Source organism: Haliotis cracherodii, unplaced genomic scaffold, assembly GCF_022045235.1.
Source record: "Haliotis cracherodii isolate W230 unplaced genomic scaffold, xgHalCrac1.p SCAF_2, whole genome shotgun sequence".
In the NCBI taxonomy this organism is placed as follows: Eukaryota; Metazoa; Mollusca; class Gastropoda; order Lepetellida; family Haliotidae; genus Haliotis; species Haliotis cracherodii.
In genome coordinates, this window is record NW_027266275.1 from 2,935,696 (window position 1) to 2,957,838 (window position 22,143).

The 22,143-nt window shown below is 40.3% G+C and overlaps 1 protein-coding gene across 7 annotated transcripts in view; it reads left to right on the forward strand.

The window, feature by feature from the left end:
- The first annotated feature begins 472 nt into the window (after positions 1-472).
- Positions 473-22,143, forward strand: part of LOC139469448 (uncharacterized) — a 53,075-nt gene continuing 31,404 nt past the window's right edge. For 3 of the 7 annotated variants that reach the window (XM_071251617.1, XM_071251618.1, XM_071251622.1), the window contains exons 1-3: positions 476-687; positions 5,318-5,408; positions 18,325-18,423. In XM_071251617.1, coding sequence (XP_071107718.1) covers positions 644-687; positions 5,318-5,408; positions 18,325-18,423 — 234 coding nt within the window. In that variant the 5' untranslated portion in view covers positions 476-643. Of the gene's footprint in view, positions 688-5,317; positions 5,409-18,324; positions 18,424-22,143 lie in introns of all 7 variants that reach the window. The other 4 variants (XM_071251620.1, XM_071251616.1, XM_071251615.1 and 1 more) reach the window with 4 other exon arrangements.

Genomic DNA, 22,143 nt, shown 5'->3' on the forward strand with positions numbered 1-22,143 from the left:
TATTTAATAAAGAATTTGATAATCGATATACCTTACCCTTACCCACTATTCCTACTTCTAACTGCCTCTCAAAGAATGTTTCATGTATTTTGTAGCGGCCATGATGAAATAAAATTTGGGAGGGATGTGTAAGATATGATACAGGCAGTCCAAAGACCAAACGACTGGTCCCCAATGAGATGGTGTATATTTTACGCACGTTTGCTTCTCGTGTGGACTTTAACACTGAGTTACTCCCCTTTAGCCACTTTTCACACCGGAAACCCAAATTGTAAATAGAGGGTTCGTCTTAGAAACCACCTGCTTTGACAACAGCTATATATTCATTCGCGGCTGTTAACGTACGGATAAAGATATTCTTCTAAATAGGATTTCCCGGATGTCATTATTATAAACATTTTGTGTAAACAGTTTGCGGGTAATTCATTGTTTACAGTACAATAAAACACAGTCTAAACTAGGTACTATATTTTAGGAATCCGACAGCCGCGGAAGTAGTTGTTGTATGCAGCTTCGTGAGCAGGCTCTGAACGACGAGGAGTGTGGAGAGAGTGACGGGTGTTGAAACTTGTGATCGGGCCGATTACCGGGCTTGTTTTAACAATATTTGTTTCGGGACATGTGGTGATATACCAAGACAACTATGACGTCCAACGAACAAGTCATAAAAACAGTCGCCAAGAAGCTGTAAGTATAAACAGTGACGTGAAATATAGCCTATTCTTGATTGGAAAGATGTTGACGATGCACCATAGAAAATATGCGGACCTGACTTACAAGTTTCAAAACTCCACTTGCATGTCTTTTGTGAGAGATTACATTGTTGTATACATGTTGTTCTTGTTATACAATGTAGTCAGTTGAACAACAATTCGTGGTTGATATAACCTGTTATCAGATATTAGAGAGGTACATATCAGATATGATCACGCATTTTGAAGAGGATACATTTTGTGCACATTGTGCCAATAGTTAAATTAATGAATTCTTCAGCTTCATGTGGTCTGTTCGTCTCCACTGATCTGTAGTGTTATGTGAATATACTACCAGCGGTGTACTTAAATATTTGTTTCACATTTTTACAAATATTCACCACAGGGTTACATTTTGTAAAAATTTTCACCACAGACTTACATTTTGTACAAATATTCACCACAGACTTACATTTTATACCAATTTTCACCACAGAGTTACATTTTATACCTATATTCACCACAGAGTTACATTTTGTACAAATATTCACCACAGAGTAACATTTTGTACAAATATTCACCATAGACTTACATTTACCACAGAGTTACATTTTGTACAAATATTCGCCACAGACTTACATTTTATACAAATATTCACCACAGAGTTACATTTTGTACAAATATTCACCACAGACTTACATTTTGTACAAATATTCACCACAGACTTACATTTTATACAAATATTCTCCACAGAGTTACATTTTGTACAAATATTCACCACAGACTTACATTTTGTACAAATATTCACCACAGAGTTACATTTTGTACAAATATTCGCCACAGAGTTACATTTTGTACAAATATTCACTACAGAGTTACATTTTGTACAAATATTCACCACAGACTTACATTTTATACAAATATTCACCACAGAGTTACATTTTGTACAAATATTCACCACAGAGTTACATTTTGTACAAATATTCACCATAGAGTTACATTTTGTACAAATATTCACCATAGAGTTACATTTTGTACAAATATTCACCATAGACTTACATTTACCACAGAGTTACATTTTGTACAAATATTCACCACAGACTTACATTTACCACAGAGTTACATTTTGTACAAATATTCGCCACAGACTTACATTTTATACAAATATTCACCACAGAGTTACATTTTGTACAAATATTCACCACAGACTTACATTTTATACAAATATTCACCACAGAGTTACATTTTGTACAAATATTCACCATAGAGTTACATTTTGTACAAATATTCACCATAGAGTTACATTTTATACAAATATTCACCATAGAGTTACATTTTGTACAAATATTCACCATAGAGTTACATTTTGTACAAATATTCACCATAGAGTTACATTTTGTACAAATATTCACCACAGACTTACATTTTATACAAATATTCACCACAGAGTTACATTTTGTACAAATATTCACCATAGAGTTACATTTTGTACAAATATTCACCATAGAGTTACATTTTGTACAAATATTCACCATAGACTTACATTTTGTACAAATATTCACCACAGACTTACATTTTATACAAATATTCACCACAGAGTTACATTTTGTACAAATATTCACCACAGAGTTACATTTTGTACAAATATTCACCATAGAGTTACATTTTGTACAAATATTCACCACAGACTTACATTTTATACAAATATTCACCACAGAGTTACATTTTGTACAAATATTCACCATAGAGTTACATTTTGTACAAATATTCACCATAGAGTTACATTTTGTACAAATATTCACCACAGAGTTACATTTTGTACAAATAATAACCATAGAGTTACATTTTGTACAAATATTCACCATAGAGTTACATTTTGTACAAATATTCACCATAGAGTTACATTTTGTACAAATATTCACCACAGAGTTACATTTTGCATGATTCCGAGGATTTGACCTCTTCAACAAGAAAAAAGAATTGCCTCTTTTTCAATGTAAAGGGTGAACTGTGATAGGGAATTGTTTTTGCCCATTGGATCTGCATAACTTATAAAATGAATACAACTTACAGAAATCTTTCTGAAAGTCATCATATGTCAAACATTGTACAGCTTGTTGGCCAAACAGGGGATTTGTGATCACAATGTCGATGAATGCCAATAATTGCATTTGGGAGACTTGGTATCATATTTGAAAACATATCACCAAATGAGTAAGTGTTGTAGTAAATTTACACTTAGTACACCTGATCACCTATAGAAAACTCAATCTCATTAAAATCAGATTTGAGTTCTTTCTTCTGCTAAACAAAGATTGGAGGACACCCCAATGTCAATGTCAGGACCACCTTTCATTCGACCAATCAAAGCGTCTCTTACCAGATCTGGAAAGTTATAGACGGAATGTGTGTTCTAATCATACATCCTCAAAGGAGTAACACTGGGTATTTCGAATGGGCTGTAGGACTGACTCCATGAAATAGTCGCCCATCTTGCATTTCAATGGTACCACCTCCGTGGTCTTGTGGTAGAGCGTCCGCCCGGAGAGCGGAAGGTCTAGGGTTTGATCCCCGGCCGCGTCATACCAAAAGACGTTAAAAGATGGTACTTGTTGTTACCCTGTCTAGCGCTCGGCATTAAGGGGCTAAAACAAGGACTGGTCGGCTCGGAGTCAGTATACTGTGTCTGAGTGGGGTCTTCATGTTAGACTGCGGCATGGTATCTCAGTGGGCTAGCACTATAAATTGGCATCAGTCCGGACTAGTGCAAGCTGTGAGCCACAAGTACATGCACGTCGCTATATAAGGGCAATAATCTTGGACGCAACGTTAAACCCAATTTCACCTCACCTCATTTCAATGGGATAAACATCTGAAAGGGAATGGGCTTCATTTACCCTGTTGGAAGTGCTACCATACACTCTCAGCCATCTATTTGACATTCGGAATTCTCTTTTGTTCAGTGTTTGAGTGAATGAGTGAGTTAAAGCTTTACGTCACATCGGCAATATTTCAGCCATATCGTGGCGATCAGTTTTTGAATCGAGGATTTTGTTAAAACATTTTTAAAAGCATGGTCTAGAATTAGGGTTGCCAGTTTGAAATTTGTGCTGTAAAGATCGAGAAAGCTGCTTTCTGATTGGCTAAAGTCGACTCCTTGTTCATGTTGTCAGTCATTTCATTGGGTGGTCAAAGTTCATGAAAGGTCATAACGTGACCTGTGTACTGTTATGTCCTCAGATCTTTGTGTAGCAGTAGCATGCAGAAAGATCTTTTTTTAATGAGATTGTAGAAAAACATATTGCAAATGTCATTTTTGGCAAGCTTCAAAAGATTCACACACCCCTCTGCAGCCACATAAGAGATGATTATGAAATAGAAATGAGGATTTGACTTGCATATTTTGGCTCCCCCTGGGGATTCCAGGTAAGCATATGTCTACAACAGCACCCCAGAGCATCCCCTGCTAGTCACATGAGGCGACTTAATCATGTTAATGGGCGGTCAGCCTCGGTTACCTGGTTTATTGCATGTTTTCAGACCTTTTTTCTTTCAACCCTCCTGAACTTATTACTGACATAAAAGGGGGCACGGGTGGGCCAGTCGTCTAAGGCGCCGCAATTCGCTGTGCAGAGTTGCGTGCCTTGGGCACGCCAGAAACCTATGATTGAAGGTTCGAGTCCCACTTCATACCGATAATGTTTCTAGGTTTGTCAGCACCATACCTGTGGTCGTGGGTTTCACCGAAGTGGTAAATGTCTGAGACCTGCATCACTTCGAGCTTTCCTCCCACATTAAGCTGACACGCGGCAATATAACTGGAATACTGTTTAAACCCAACTCATTCACTCGCTGACACAAATAATGCATTGGAGCCAAATTTAGGATTCTCCTTCGGCCTTCTATTATTGTTGCTCTATTGGCATGATTGGATGTGACACAATGTTTTATATTTTGTGCCAATGTTTTATTGAAACTGAAAACTACTATTGTGGAATTGTAGAAAATTGCTGGGCCTTCAAATCTGTGTTTGAAATTCTGTTAATCTGAACAAAGTTATATTCATATTTGGCGCTCAGCATTTCTATTGTGTTAAATAGTTACATTGTGTCTCTCAAGTTTTATTTTCTTCCAACCAAGATATTCATGAGTAAAAGTTTGCAATTTAAGAACAAAAAAAATATTTTAAAATTAACAGAAAATCTGACCCATCAATATTGTTTTTTTTTACTTTCCTAGTTTTGATTCACAAAAATGGCAGGCGGAGGCCGTGAACCTATAGGTATTCAAGATAGTATTGGACCCAGGTGGATTGGGAAAACTATTGATAGTGAAATAACTATTTCACAATAAGAAACATGATATGCATAACAAGTTAGGGAGTGGTTACTTATAACTCAAAACAATTGTTTGATTAGAATATGTTCCTAATATTTTAAAACATAAAAATTAACATATTGTGTTACTCTCTACCAAATGTCTAATTGCTATGGTTACAATGATGGGGATACTTTATGGTCAAAGACATTGGAATGTTTAATTTTATTTAGGCACTTTTTGCCTGCATTTATCATAGTCATGTTTTTGTAAATATGTTATTTAAAGAAACCAATACTGTTTTTCAGAAAGTACTATTTTGATGTCAAGCGATTGGAAGATGGCTTTGACCTCTCAGGATCACAGAATCCAGTGTTGGATCATCCACCGATGAAAGCTGTAAGTACCATGTTTCTCTGTGTTTCCTTGGAATGTATGATTCCCCAGCAGTTTCGCAGGACACTGGCATGTCTGCCACAGCCCCACTTGCATCATGACAACTTGGTGCTCTCTCTTGTGGGTTTGATGGAATGGAAGAAAACAAGACCTTTTCCATGTTATAATATTTGTCAGGAGCAGTTTTGTCAAAGAGATAAACAGGTCTAGTTTCAGAGTAACCTATATTGTCCATTCATTTGACACACCTCAACTCTCTTCATGACCTCTCTTCAACACACCTCTTTTCTCATCAACGCTCTCCATCGCACACCTCCGCTCTCCTCTTCAAAACGATCCATCACACACCTCTTTTCTCCTCACACTCTCCGTCCCACCTCCGCTCTCCTCTTCAACACTCTCCATCACACATCTCTGCTGTCCTCTTCAACACTCTCCATCCCACCTCCCCTCTCCTCTTCAACACTCTCCATCCCACCTCCCCTCTCCTCTTCAACACTCTCCATCCCACCTCCCCTCTCCTCTTCAACACTCTCCATCCCACCTCCCCTCTCCTCTTCAACACTCTCCATCCCACCTCCCCTCTCCTCTTCAACACTCTCCATCCCACCTCCCCTCTCCTCTTCAACACTCTCCATCCCACCTCCCCTATCCTCTTCAACATTCTCCATCCCACCTCCGCTGTCCACTTCAACACTCTCCATCCCACCTCCCCTCTCCTCTTCAACACTCTCCATCCCACCTCCCCTATCCTCTTCAACATTCTCCATCCCACCTCCGCTGTCCTCTTCAACACTCTCCATCCCACCTCCGCTGTCCACTTCAACACTCTCCATCCCACCTCCGCTGTCCTCTTCAACACTCTCCATCCCACCTCCGCTGTCCTCTTCAACACTCTCCATCCCACCTCCGCTGTCCTCTTCAACACTCTCCATCCCACCTCCGCTGTCCTCTTCAACACTCTCCATCCCACCTCCCCTCCTCTTCAACACTCTCCATCGCACACCTCCACTCTCCTCTTCAACACTCTCCATCAGGCCTCCCTTCTCCTCATCAACGCTCTCCATCGCACACCTCCGCTCTCCTCTTCAACACTCTCCATCAGACCTCCGTTCTCCTCATCAACGCTCTCCATCGCAGACCTCTGCTTTTTGATGACAACAAAACTAAATATACATTGCTGAGATAAATTTTGCAGTGTGAATATGTCAAAGGACAACGAATCCACTGATCACTGGAGTATGTTATTTAAAAAATATGCTATCATTATATTTGGTAAAATGTTTCTGCAGTCCGAATGAATCAAACATGTTGTTAAACAATGTCAAAGGGGATTTGAAAGCTGGAAAATCTTTTTATGTACTCAAGACATTATCCAGAAACTGAGTTTTTGCATCCTGATTCAAACTCAAATTAAAAAACTCCTTATCATCAAGTTCCTGCCACGCTACCTCTTAATGAATGTACCATTCAGATTTAATAAAGGGTCAGTACTCTGAATGAATGATGGCACATTTGCAATCAGTCTTGAGCCCTAGATTTAAATGGTTTCTAATTATTCATTAATTATGATTGATGATCGAACCACCAGTTCAGTTTGACATCCTCCATGTTCCTCCACAGCTGTACTCTACCAGGTGTATGGAGAATTACATGCCTTTTGCGACCTTAATGAGCGAGTCTATCTACAGGAAATAGCTGTTGTAATGCGTCTTTGGGAGGTAGGGTGAAATGGGGTTTAACATCATGTCCATGATCATTGCACTTATAGCGACGTGCATGCACAGGTGTGATGTGGCTGCTTGGACTAGTCTGGACTGATGCCGATTTATAGTGCTAGCTCACTGAGATACCATGTCGCAGTTTCACATGAATAACCTACTCAGACACAGTACACTGACACAGAGCCAACCAGTCCTTGTTTTTGCCATTTATTGCCAAGTCCCAGGTAGGGTTACAACAAGTACCACCATTTAATGTCTTTTGGTGTGACGCCGCTAGGGATTGAACCCCGGACCGTCTCCTCTCTCCGGCCGGAACACTCTACCACTAGACCAGTGTCTGCATCAAGCCCCTATAGTACAAGGAAGTCGCCCCTAACTGAGGAGCCCCGAAACAAGGAAAGAATGTTCTTGAAGTTTCTTTCTACAGTTGCCAAGCTGATACTGAAACAGTCCGTCAATGAAAGCCATACTTCTAAACGTAATGTCAGAAGTAGGCATTACTGGTGTAAGCAAGGAGGAATCAGCCCACACTTATGGATAGCAATCGTATAATGTTCAGTTTCAGTGCTGGTGTGTGTGTTCATCGGCAATAAGGCTGCATTTAGCATCTTTGCTAATACTGCAATTCCTGAGAATCGGTTGACATCTCAGCTTGTGCTATGCTAGCGTGTGATGTAGTGAGTCAGATCCAGTGATGAGAGAACACAGACACGATTCCTCATGTTCTTTGTCCTTTGTTATGTTTCCCGACATTTAATATTATTCCACCAGGGTAAATCAATAAAATCTGTTTGAACATATTTTATTTATTGCCGCTATCAAAGAATTCTAACATATTTTTAATGCTATGAAATTGATTATTACCCCTTGAATGGCAGATTTGTCTCCAATGAACAGTAGAAATGGATTCCCACACCATCAATACTGAATACTGAGTATTTGTGCTAGTTGCATACAAGTACTGCATCTCGTTAAATGGAGGTCCCAGCCCTGATTATAAGCCGTATTATTCATACCCAATCCTTGTCAGTAATGACACAGGTGATGATTCTGTCATGGATCCTATAAAGGAATTGATCTCTGCTGCGATGATCTGGACACTCATCTACTCAGATACAGTACACTGACACAGAGCCAACCAGTCCTTGTTTTTGCCATTTATTGCCAAGTCCCAGGTAGGGTTACAACAAGTACCACCATTTAATGTCTTTTGGTGTGACGCCGCTAGGGATTGAACCCCGGACCGTCTTTGCTCTCCGGCCGGAACACTCTACCACTAGACCAGTGTCTGCATCAAGCCCCTATAGTACAAGGAAGTCGCCCCTAACTGAGGAGCCCCGAAACAAGGAAAGAATGTTCTTGAAGTTTCTTTCTACAGTTGCCAAGCTGATACTGAAACAGTCCGTCAATGAAAGCCATACTTCTAAACGTAATGTCAGAAGTAGGCATTACTGGTGTAAGCAAGGAGGAATCAGCCCACACTTATGGATAGCAATCGTATAATGTTCAGTTTCAGTGCTGGTGTGTGTGTTCATCGGCAATAAGGCTGCATTTAGCATCTTTGCTAATACTGCAATTCCTGAGAATCGGTTGACATCTCAGCTTGTGCTATGCTAGCGTGTGATGTAGTGAGTCAGATCCAGTGATGAGAGAACACAGACACGATTCCTCATGTTCTTTGTCTTTTGTTATGTTTCCCGACATTTAATATTATTCCACCAGGGTAAATCAATAAAATCTGTTTGAACATATTTTATTTATTGCCGCTATCAAAGAATTCTAACATATTTTTAATGCTATGAAATTGATTATTACCCCTTGAATGGCAGATTTGTCTCCCATGAACAGTAGAAATGGATTCCCACACCATCAATACTGAATACTGAGTATTTGTGCTAGTTGCATACAAGTACTGCATCTCGTTAAATGGAGGTCCCAGCCCTGATTATAAGCCGTATTATTCATACCCAATCCTTGTCAGTAATGACACAGGTGATGATTCTGTCATGGATCCTATAAAGGAATTGATCTCTGCTCCGATGATCTGGACACTCCCTGGACTGGATCAGTGCTCTGCAATGTGTAATGTACCTGGCCAATTGTGCTGCTTTCCAAAGCCAGGCAAATGTCCATGCAGTTTTAAGTTTTGAGAAGCACTATCTATGAACACTTTCAAGTGGTTCCGATACTGGTTTTAGTTAGTCACAAGGACTGAAATGAGTTGTGAAGTGCCAGCTATAAATCAAGGCAGCTGTCATGGGGAGGACAATTAGTGGTCCCGAGAGGCTGTCGGTAATATTGGGGCAAACTGTGACAATGTAGGGCATTGATTTCTACCCGAGGAGACCATTAATTTTTTATTTGGGATTACAGGACAAAGAAACGGTGGTCATTAGTGGTTGGCCACATGACATAGTTACCCTGTTTTGGTGTCTCTACTTAACCAGTTTGAATATTCAGCCTGTCTTTTGGACTTGTTGTATGGGATTAGTTTTTGGCAGAGCTTCCACTACAACTGGACAGGAACAGTTGTTTTGTGTGTGTTTTGGTGTCATGTTCAATATCACATTTATTTTAATTTGTTCCAACAAAATCAATATTGGTACTATTGTTTCACTGGATTTTCTGGTTCATCAATCACTTGATTGTCTGGTTTGTTTACAGGCTTACATATGGCAGGAGTAGAGCTGTGCTGCGTCAACCATAAATACTTACTTTTTTATGTAAATTACCCTTTTTGCGAACACCCGGTATCAACATTTATTTTCCGTGGTCCATTCATATAATTTTCACAGCTATTTTGCAACAAGTGTTGCCACGAAGCAGTGACAATTTATGTTCACTGAACAGGGAGCATGACACTGTTGTTGTCTTCACAGACACAGGCTGCTGTAAACAACACCGGCTTACAACAGTCCATTAATAGTTCGCATTGGGATTCTGGTGAACAAGTAGTTTCCTGTCTGATGTGTAAGCTGACTAGATGGGGTTCTAGGGACCAAGTAGTTTCCTGTCTGATGTCTAGAAGGGAATTGGGTTGTTATGAAATGTGACCGGTGTCATCCGAATAATATGAAACAAAGATGTTTATGATGTGTTTCTGTTCTTCTGAATACAAGTGTGTATTGGCATGGTGCCATGTGAGGCAGATCTTGTCGATCTTGCAGGTTCTCCTGGTGTATGCAGTTTCCAGTCAATAGGATGAATTTTCATTCCGTAGAATGAAGAAATTCTGTGTTTCAGGGGTTTTTTTCAAACTTTTCTTTATATATATTGGGGTCAGTCAATCCATAAATATTTGTTTTCAACTCTGTGTCCATCTTCCTGAGGCAAGTGAGTTAACTGACTATAAAAGTCCAGTTTCCACCCTTGCAGAACTAGGCTGGTATTATGGAGTTACGTTTTGGCTGGAGTAACGAGTCTTTGCATAGTCCAATCACAATCGTGCAGCGAAATCGAAATCCAGTTTGTAAACTGTCGTGCAGATATGCTGTGTCCTGACTATGGTGTTGAACAACAATGCTGTGTTTATGCTCCGTCATGTTTGGGAGGCAGGCTCATAGATTCCTTCCATATTTAGCAATCTCGGGATCAGGGTTATGTCATACGTTTGATGTGATTCTGCTTCTAAAGACTTCTAATGTTGTCTAGCTATTTAGAAAGATCTTGAAGGACATGTACACACACAGTTTTGTGTTTTTATGAACAAGGACAATTTTTATCTTTCTGATATTTTGTTGTTTATCATGTTACTGTAATGTGATTTTCTTTTTTAACCATATGACAAATAGTAACCATGGCAACATTCTTTCTTCTCTTTATTATATACTGATGCTCTCACTAAGTGTGAACTGGTCATGTATGAGCTATGTGGCAAACAATTTTCTTCATGAAAATACCAGTTTGTTGTGAAGGAGCAGCACCATCTTATGTTGAACATTGTTTTTATCTATCATTTGCTTTTAAATATTTAAGGCGCATAGACACCCACCTCAAGGGTTATTTTTGAAAGTGGTCCTAATATACCACAAGCTTTGTATAACCGACCATGAGGCAATGGTCCAAGAGGTGATTGCATTACTCACATGACCTGTTGTCAAGATGTGTGTATTTATTTACCGAGGCGCCGTGATGAACTGTTTGTGTCCTCCACAACACATCAGTGTCTAACAACTACAAACTGATAATCAATACATAGTAATTACAGCTTGCAGCAAGCTTCACAAGGGTTCCGTGTGCACCTGAAATTCAGACACAATCAATAAATAAATTAGCAGCAATTCTCTCTCCTTTTAGGAGTGTTTTGTTACAATTATGCCTGTTACTCATTTCACACAGATGTAAGTTTAAATATGAAAACTTGACAATTTTGGTGAATTCAACAAAGCCAGGATGGCCAGAGGTCCACTAGACATGTGTACACAAATCAACCTGCAATGAATAAGCCAGATGTGTTGCGTATAGGTATATAGATGAATAAACCAGATGTGTTGCGTATAGGTATATAGATGAAAAAGCTAGATGTGTTGCGTATAGGTATATAGATGTACATGTGGGCCTTGTATACAAAGCCCCTTGCACCAGATACCGATTGTCGTAAATCTATGTTAAAGTATGTGAGTTACGATCCTCTTAGTGCTAAGATTGGCGAGATGGCACATATAAGCAAGATAACTTTCTTGTGCATATACATGATGCTGACTGCTGGTGTAGTTTTTGTGTAACAGCCTACAAGGCCACTGTACATAATGACTATGACATGTAGAACAGCCTACAAGGCCACTGTACATAATGACTGACATGTATAACAGCCTACAAGGCCACTGTACACTATGACACTGACTGACCAGTGTGGTCACCCGTTCCTTGTCCAGGACATATACCCAAGGTGACCACAGTTTAAAATGTCCAGGTCGGTAAACACTTACTGCTGTACGCGGACCGCTAGCTCTCAACAACTCACATTCACACTCCTAATGCTTTCACGGCTTGCTGATTTCATCGTGTGATAGGTTTTATTGTAATGTGTAATTTGTGTCCATTAATTATTAACCACGGTTGTTGTCGTTACACATGAACTTGTTTTGATGTCTCCAGCACACACCCTTTGGAACTCTGTAATTGTATGGGCCGGGTTTCAGTTGTAGACTGGAGGCAGTTGGTGTGATTACGTCTCAGCGTAAACACGGAGTTCGTCAAATTGATTGACAGACATCCTTAAAGTTAGGATAATGGCACATGTCGTGGACACCACGTTGGTAAGTTGGTGAAACATATGTTTGACAAGGTCTCGGGAAGTTTTCAGGGTCATATTTCATCATAAAAATGCTAATTGGGATAGTTCAGTTCTGAGTTTCAATGGAACAAGCTCCTTGACAGGATCAGTACAACGAGATGGCTTCATGGGAGTGCGAGTATGTTGGTAACACAAGGATCATGATAGACATGACAAGGTCTAGTATGGATAACAGCTTCTTTGTTGTATGAGTACAACGGGAACATGTCAGGGCTAGTTCCTGCCCCTCATCAGGTGAATGACGGTGGGAGAACATAGTATATTCACAGGGAAATGAATTTAAGACATAACTGACGAGTGGTAGTTGTTTATTGTACAATAAAACACTGCAAGAAGAATGAACCATGAGAGCCACAGCCTTCAATTTCCCTGCTGTGTTTTATTGTACGATAATCCGCAACCACTAGTCGTTTATTTCTTATATGAGATAGCAACATTATGTACAGCCTCTTTAAGGATGATGTTTAAATTACAAGCTTTAACAATATTTACATTAATAGAATCCGTCCTAGGCAATGTAGGACAACTTCATTTTATTCATATGTGGGTGTTTCCTCAAATGAAGCAGGTTATAATTAGATACATATTGCCTAAGTAGAGCCAGTTGTGCCAGATTAAAGTTGGTGTAAATTAAGACATAGTCCAGGACATAATAGTTGTTGTAAGAGAAAGGTACATAGGTATGTTATATACTGGGGATCATAACTCTGTTTATCTACCTTCATGCCAGAATGTTGAAATCTGATTGGATCACATGATCTTAAACAAATGCTATGTATCTGGGAGGGAAATAAATTTCTGAGAGGGAGAATAAATCCCTTATACCCCACCACGAACAGGCTCTTTCACAATGGCAGATTGAAACATGTTGGTAAGATAAATTTATTGTAGCAGTATCGAGAGCGGTATATGTGGTTTTATGCACCCCACATTAGGTTTTATAAGAGCCTGAGGAGGAGGTTGCTATAAAAACTAATGAGGTACACATCCTTAATATTACAATATAGATTAAATGAGGTATAAAAGTTGATTATGAAGTGAGATATAAGTAAATGTCCAATGCACTCTGGAGGAAAACTTGATTTATGGATGTCATGGCTCGCTTGATGAGGATGCTCCTCACATCTTCTAAATACCCATAAAGTCTCTAACTTTGATAATAAACCTTTGAATTTCCTGATTGTGGAAGTACAATAGTATCTTGTGCATCATATGGTACAAGAACAGTCATTGACAGTTATTGTGCCCCACCAGGAGGAAAGGGGCCTTATGGGTGCTAGGATACTATTGTGCTGTGACGTCATAAAGAAAGGCGTTTGAGGTCAACTTACTTCCATAAAATTCACCATGTGTGCACACTGTAAAAAAATATTGTAGTTTTCTCTCGTTAGTTTGTCATGTAATAAAAAAAACATGATTTCAAAGCATTACAGCATACTTTCAATTAATCACACATTACATTAAAAAACTGCAATTATTACATAAACAGTCTGAAAATGGGACTTTGCAGAAAGTGAGTAAAAAAATTGATATCATGTGTCTGTAAAAAATAAGAATTAAAACTTAACAATTGTATTTTTGTGGTCCATAGATACTGTAGGTTTTAAGCATAATGAGAAGTCACAATGTGATTATTCACCCAACAGGTCCCTTATCTCCTGGTGGGTCACATTTCATGATAGTTTGTGCCTAGTGTGTGATACTGGGGCACCACACGCCACCAGCATTGTACACAGCAGTGACCCATGTCATTGACGTTGCATGTACCACATCACATCGTGACAGTCTGGGCAGTGGGAGAGCCGAGCTGACTGTTGTGTCCGTGCCCTTCAGGGGCCGTGTCGTGTATGTCGGGGAGTTCTGTGTGCAAGGAAACACTTTCTCTTTTGTTATACAGTCACATGACGGGAACAAATGTTTTATCAAGATCGTGTTTGTCTATTGTTGAAGTAGGTGTGTAATGTCTCTGTGGTGGTTTAATGGGAGAAATGCTCACAAGTTTCATGTTTTAAAACACGAGTAGTTACATGTGATAGAGGGTATCTGTGTCACACATCTAGATACATTTTACAGATATAATATCAAGACTGCATCCACATATGAGAACAATCAATTTGTCAACCACTCCTGATATATCACTTTAGTAACAGTTTGTACCTTAGTCACCATGGCAACCAAATGTTACTCCCTATTTTATCATGATATGTAGTAGTAACTCAGTGTTATGTATCACAGTTGTTGACGTAGTTACCATGGTTACTATTCAGTTTCCGCTGTGCATGTTATATTTGGTTTGTTATTTGCAAGAAGATCCTGTTCAAAAGGAATTTGACTCACATAATATGAAAACCAACTATTTGATGATCAATTTAGTTAATTTTGGTACAGAATGAATATTTCAATGACATGGCTTTGTGATTTAGGTTTATATGCCCGTACGTGTTGCAGTCAATGTGAAAAATGACTGAAATTTTCACTTACGCAATTTACAAAACACCATAATATTTAAGTCATTTTACATTTTTGTTCCATTTATTATATCATGATGACAAATTCTAACCACTTTTATGCTCTATTTCACCCAGTGACAAAAATTATAGGATAAAAAACAAACATAAGTCAGTGTATCTTTTTTTAATTTTATGGCATCTAATTAGCATAATTAGTCTATTGTGAGGTTTGTAAAGCTGGGGTCAGTTGTAACTCTGTGACGAGGGTGGGAGGGTGGGGGATGGGGTGGGGTGTGTGTGTGTGGGGGGGGTGGGGGGTAGAGTGATGGGGTGGGGACAATGTCAATAATGTGTCATTGATGTGTGTGGAAGTGGAGGCTACACCTGTACACACCGCCCGTGATGAAATACCCGTGTAAATAAGTGCCTGTGACACTCGGGATCCAGACTGGATTTGCTAATACCTTATATCAATGAAGTTTTATTACTTGGCCTTTGTTAATGACATGAAAATTACTATCGAGTGTGTTTTTTATTTGTTCATAACCAATTTTTGCACAGAGTAATTTTTCAGGATATTCATTCAGTTTTCAGAGTCCGATTTTATGTTATCAGGTTTCCCCTTTGATCTGTGTGTGTTCTGGAGGTTCTGTTTTAGTGTGTATTGAGTTTGGGTAATACATGTGAAACCTGCTTAGTGCTTTTGTCATACTTGTTGATACCAGGCGGTTGGATAGCTGAGGGGTTAAAGCGTTCGCTCTTCATGCCAAAGACCTGGGTTCGATTCCCGAAATGGGTACAATGTGTGAAGCCCATTTGTGGTGTCCCCCAACGTGATATTGCTGGAATATTGCTAAAAACTGTGTAAAACTCACTCACTCACTTGTTGATACCAGTTTTCACTGTTTATGAATGGACCCACTCAAAATTTGTTCTGTTAGGCTGCACCAAAGTTATTTAATGTTGTTTTGGGACCTGCCGATCAAGTTTTTTCCAAACAAAAACAACAAAAACACAACACTCAATATCCGCTGGAATGATAGAAAAAAACATTTCTCCCCAAGGTAAGGGGACCGCCTCCGTGGTCAAGTGGTAGAGCGTCCGCCCGGAGAACGGAAGGTCCGGGGTTTGATCCCGACAGCGTCATATCAAAAGACGTTAAAAGATAGTACTTGTTGTTACCCTGTCTGGCGCTCGGTATTAAGGGGCTAAAACAAGGACTGGTCAATTCGGAGTCATGGTATCTCAGTGAGCTAGCACTATAAATCTGCATCAGCCCGGACTTGTACAAGCAGCCACACAAACACACACACGTACATGCACGTCGCTATATAAGTGCAATAATCTTGGATGCGACGTTAAACCCCATTTCACCTAACCTCACCCCAAGATAAGGGAGATAAGTCTCAGTTCAATTCATTGCTGTAATTGCAATGAAAGCCTTATAGCCATTGGCTTATTTTCTCCCTACAGCCAATTACATTGTCTGTAATATGGATGTCACAATTCGGAGGTCGGCAGTACAGAGGTTAGCACATGGGGGTCACAATACAAGTATCACAAACCCTATGTGTAGCTTTGGTTCTGAGATGGTCGTAGAAGGAGATGATATGCCTAGAACAATGTATTGTAACAATGGTGTCATGATTAGTATAAGATGTATTGATACTGGTATGATTAATAATCAGCTACTTGTCCATGGTTACATCAACAAGCAGTCTACAACAGACCCCATGTCAACCCAACAGATTAACACACAGCCAGTCACTGGAAGTATGATAATGTCTCATACTGTTGAAGCTTTTTCCAAACAAAAAACTAATGCTAATAGTTTTGTGGAATATTTTAAGCTCTGGTTCCTCAAACCCAAACAGTACAATTACAAGATTACAGTTGAGTTGAGGATTCTGACCTTCAACAGTTGGGGTAGAATTAGACTTGCTAAACTAGTGACACGTGCAGGGGCATATAGTCCCCATGTTTGTCAGGTAACATTGGTGATGTTAAACATTTCATTCCCTGGTCAGAGGGCGCCACTAACTTGCCGTAGACAAACCAGCAGACAGGTTATGTTAAACATTTCATTCCCTGGTCAGAGGGCGCCACTAACTTGCTGTAGACAAACCAGCAGACAGGTTATGTTAAACATTTCAGGTTTTAGCTGGTTTAACTATATAAATGTTGACATGAAAACACTTGAGTTTCCACTCATTTATCGGGGAGATAACAAAACTCCTATTTATATGAATTTCAAAGACCTGATTTAGTGGCCTGTCTGCTATTGGGGTGATATGAAAGGTGCCATTGATAAGAAAGTCACCTATTCATATGTATGTGAACATGATCGTGTCACTGGCACAGTGACAACAGAATGAAAACTTTATTCAATAGCAGTCTGTGCACAGCGTTCTGGAAGTTTAAGTCAGTAGCTTGTATGGCACACATATATCACTGTCGGTAGCCTGTGTGGGGCATATACTGAGTGGATTATCCACCATGTACAATACACTCTACCACAGGGGTGTCCAATAACATGAAAGTCCACGAGGAACACAAACCTCCAGACGATTCAATTCCTTTTTCTTCTAAACAGCATATTCTGGTGTCCCCCGTTGTGATATTGCTGGAGTATTGCTAAAACCGGCGTAAAACCATACGCACTCACTCTAAACAGCATAAACATGGATGCTGTAAGCATTGAAGCTTTTACTTAAGTATACATTGAAAGGATCTAAGAGTCATGGTGTGGTTTGACAATGATGTGAGTAATGACGCTGTTACGTTTGAGTAATGTCATCATTACCATTGCTGCCGTGGCAAGATGGTTAATACTTACAAATGACCACTGTCTCCTGACCTAGGAAGCATTATTTCAGTACCGGTGAATTTTATGTTCATAACCATGGTAGCATAATGCACACAGACTCAGATATGTAACAAACATATAATCTTTCACTTTTATGTGATTTCTCCTGGTCAGTGCGGCAGCAGGGTAGCCTAGCAGATAAAGCATTGATTTGTCAGGCCAAAGATCTAGGTTCAATTCCCAACATGGGTACAATGTGTGACCCTCTTTCTCCCATTAAGGTATGATTGGAAAATACTTAACAATTTTCATCTCTCAGTGATTGGCTGTGATGATCTGGGTTGACAACAATTATTGAGCATCCCTTGCTTGTTCTGTGGCATGCTAAACCACGGCATAAATTATATGGCACTGGTTTCAAACATGGTATCTTCTAGTACCGAGAATCTTGTCTACACACATTAGCCCAGAACTCCCTCAAAGTTTAATGATGCTGTTTAATTCAAGATTCACTCCCTCACTCCCTCACTCATGGCTCGCCAATAATCACGATATGTTACTGTCACTTCACATCGCATGCCGCCACTATAACTGTCACACTTTGTGTTTGCTTCTGTTGTTATTTTCACCTTGTTGTTTTCAGCGTCCCATCCTCCAACAATATGGGGGCACGCACGACCGCCCACTCAAGCACTATTTTAGTTCCACTGATGTTCGTGTTAATCTCACTCAGATGCGGAGAGTAAGTAGCTGCAGTGCGCCCCGGTCAAAGTCTCACATGTCACAGAATGGAACATGTCGCTATCAGAGGATAGAAAAGTCTGTTTGGGAGGAAATTCTTTACATGAAAACATATGTTTTTTATATTGATGTGAAATTATTTTTTCCCCAAAAATGAATGGGATTGGGTACAAGTTCTCCAACATAGGACACCATGTCCAAGTTTTTTTTCGCAAAATGTTTCTTAACCTTAAGGCATGTGGAATTTTGAGAATGTAGTTACCTATATCTGCACCCTGATTCCTAACACTCTGCTTCTCAGTGAGGTTCTGTAGCTCTCCAGGTACTTGAGATGTAGTGGATCTGTCTCCTCCTGCCAGGGGTAACACTGTCTGTCTAACCATTCCATCTCCTCCTCCATCTCCTGCTGCCAGGGGTAACACTGTCTGTCTAACCATTCCATCTCCTCCTGCCAGGGGTAACACTGTCTGTCTAACCATTCCATCTCCTCCTCCATCTCCTGCTGCCAGGGGTAACACTGTCTGTCTAACTATTCCATCTCCTGTTGCCAGGGGTAACACTGTCTGTCTAACCATTCCATCTCCTCCTGCCAGGGGTAACACTGTCTGCCTAACCATTCCATCTCCTCCTGCCCGGGGTAACACTGTCTGTCTTACCATTCCATCTCCTCCGGCCAGGGGTAACACTGTCTGTCTTACCATTCCATCTCCTCCTGCCAGGGGTAACACTGTCTGTCTTACCATTCCATCTCCTCCTGCCAGGGGTAACACTGTCTGTCTTACCATTCCATCTCCTCCTGCCAGGGGTAACACTGTCTGTCTTACCATTCCATCTCCTCCTGCCAGGGGTAACACTGTCTGTCTTACCATTCCATCTCCTCCTGCCAGGGGTAACACTGTCTGTCTTACCATTCCATCTCCTCCTGCCAGGGGTAACACTGTCTGTCTAACCATTCCATCTCCTCCTCCATCTCCTGCTGCTGCACTGGTAATAGAGTCTCTGTGTTGTCGTAACTCACTCATACAATGGCTGCTAACTCGGGAATGTAGATAGATGGTGACAAGGGGAGGTCAGGTAGCCTACTGGTGAAAGCGTTTGCTTGTCATGTGGTGACCGAAGACCTGGGTTCGATTCCCCACATTGGTACAATGTGTAAAGCCCATTTCTGGTGTCCCCCACCATGATGTTGATGGAATATTGCTAAAAGCGGCGTAAAACCAAACTCACTCACTAGTTGATGACAAGTCTAAAGTAACCATATAGACTCTCACCTGAGTGGCTTTTGATATAAAAAATATTGTGTCGGATAAATTTTAAGACTTGCTGACAAATGTTTATATATTTGATATCAGAAGACAGGAGGGTGAGATTCTATAAGACATCAAAAATCATTCTTCCAACTTTTTTCATTTGTAATCAGTAAGAGAAAGTTTCAGTACAGGTAACCAGCGTAAGTGGCAGTAAGACTAGTGATGTCATTTGATTGTGATGTCATGGTAATGGATGATGTCACAATGGCTTGCAACTTAGCCTTGTGATGCAATTTCACCCAAGCTTGATCTCGCCAGCAAGTCCTGAGGAACCCTGTTCGGGATGTTTGGTCAGCTGGTGGGCAGGAGTGACTTGCTGTTGTATTTCTGTCAACATGATTAATAGTTACGAATGTATGTGAATTCATTGTAAATTACTTGATTGCAAACAGTATAGTTTTGTAATCCGATGTGGTTAAAAGTTCTTTAAGTAAAAACAAGGTTTATTTGGCTGGCAATGTCGTCCTCTAATGACCAGAAGTCAGATCTACACTTTGGAATCATTAACCAGTGGTAGACTCAGGCTGGACAGAAAATGTTCCCAGTTCCTGAGGAATAAAGGGGCGGTGGGGTAGCCCAGTGGTTAAAGCATTCGCTCGTCACGCCGAAGCCCCGGATTTGATTCCTGACATGGGTACAATGTGTGAAGCCCGTTTCTGGTGTCCCCCAACGTGATATTGCTGGAATATTGCTAAAAGCGGCGTAAACCCAAACTCACTCTCATTCACTCACTCACTCACTCACTCACTCACTCCTGATGAATGAAACCATAATGAAAAGAGCATGATCTACAGGTGTGCATAATAGACCTGTGGGTAATTCGAGCTTGATAAGAAGAGACACCAGCACCTGATTCCTGCCAATGGAACACAACAAAGGGCAGTGCGAGTGTCCGGTGGTCACATGAAGGGGATAGTCCTTGTATGAGGATGAGTTTTGTAAGGGTGTGAGGTATTACCAGCATATCGGTAAATTGAGGTTCATTCTTTCCACAATGCGTATCACAATATAATTTTTTCATCCTCGATATATCGGTTGATTTCAAATTGGGATTTGTATCGTGTTAGTGTTATATACTTGCCAAATGCGACGACATGCATCAACCAAGTTCTCAAGCCTGACCACCCTATCCTGTTAATCGCCTTTAGGTACAGTAAGAATGGGTTGCTTAGACCTCTTCCTTAAAGGGGAAGTGTACACGCAAAAATCACTTTTTTTCTTTTTCTAAACAAAACGCAATTGTAGAATTAGTTAGTATCTGTGTTTGAAAATATACACTCATTTTTTTTCACAGTGAAAGTAGGAAGCTCACAATAGTGTGAAAGTGATATGCCGTTATGAGGCCTTCGTTTTACGAGCAAAATAGGCCTGAGTTATCCCCCTTAGATTATGACGTAATTGGTGCCAATTCAACTGGGTCCCTGTCTATTCTCAACGCAAAAGATATCAAGGACCAGTTTGCGGTAAAACAACATGGTCTACGACACACTCCGGCGCAGTGGTGACTCAGCATAACACAATTCTGGCTGGCATCTGAGATGCTAGAATCACAAAACTGTACCTACACCACGTGAAGCGGCTCTAACAAAGCATGATGACGTCATAATGTTTATCAATTGGCACCAATGACGTCATATTGCAAGGGGCATAAGCCATGGTGTTTTTGTTATGGAAATAGAACACTTGGTAAATGTGAAAAATATAAATCGTTTTAGTGCAAAAAATATGTTAATTAAATATGATGTTTTCATATTTTTGTCTATGACACTTCTATGTTAACACTTTTAATGTGGAACAAGTACAAGAAAAAATGGTTCATTTCCGTGTGAACTTGCCCTTTAACCGGATCTTCACGGTTCTATGATGAGCAAGAGGAACAACAAAGTAGCAGTAGTGGTGGCGGTGTGTGCTGGAAAGGGACATGTCCAGGCTGACACTCACTCACGCTGGATACAGAAATAGAGGATGCCGAGATGGTGCTCCACACCACACACTAACATTCGAGATATAGCCTGATTTCTACCCTCAATCTCTTGCTACCCCCCTGGGCCTATGTGGTATTTGTCACTCTACAGACACTGTGTGGTCAGTGACCGACCATGTCACCTTGTCCAGAGGGTCATTGATCCCCATGATGTTGTTGTCCCCTGATTGAATGCACATTAATTGTAAATGCTCAGTGTGAAGGTGTGACTTGGTTGCATGCACAGAAGACATGTTTCACACTTGTCAATTGGTTGTGGCGGAGGTCGACTACTGTGGATAATTGCCTCCTCACACTACTGCTGATGAAAGCATGTGAAATGAACAACATACAGGTGATATCCAGGTGATATCCACACAGTCAGGTGATATCCACACAGTCAGGTGATATCCACACAGCCAGGTGATATCCACACAACCAGGTGATA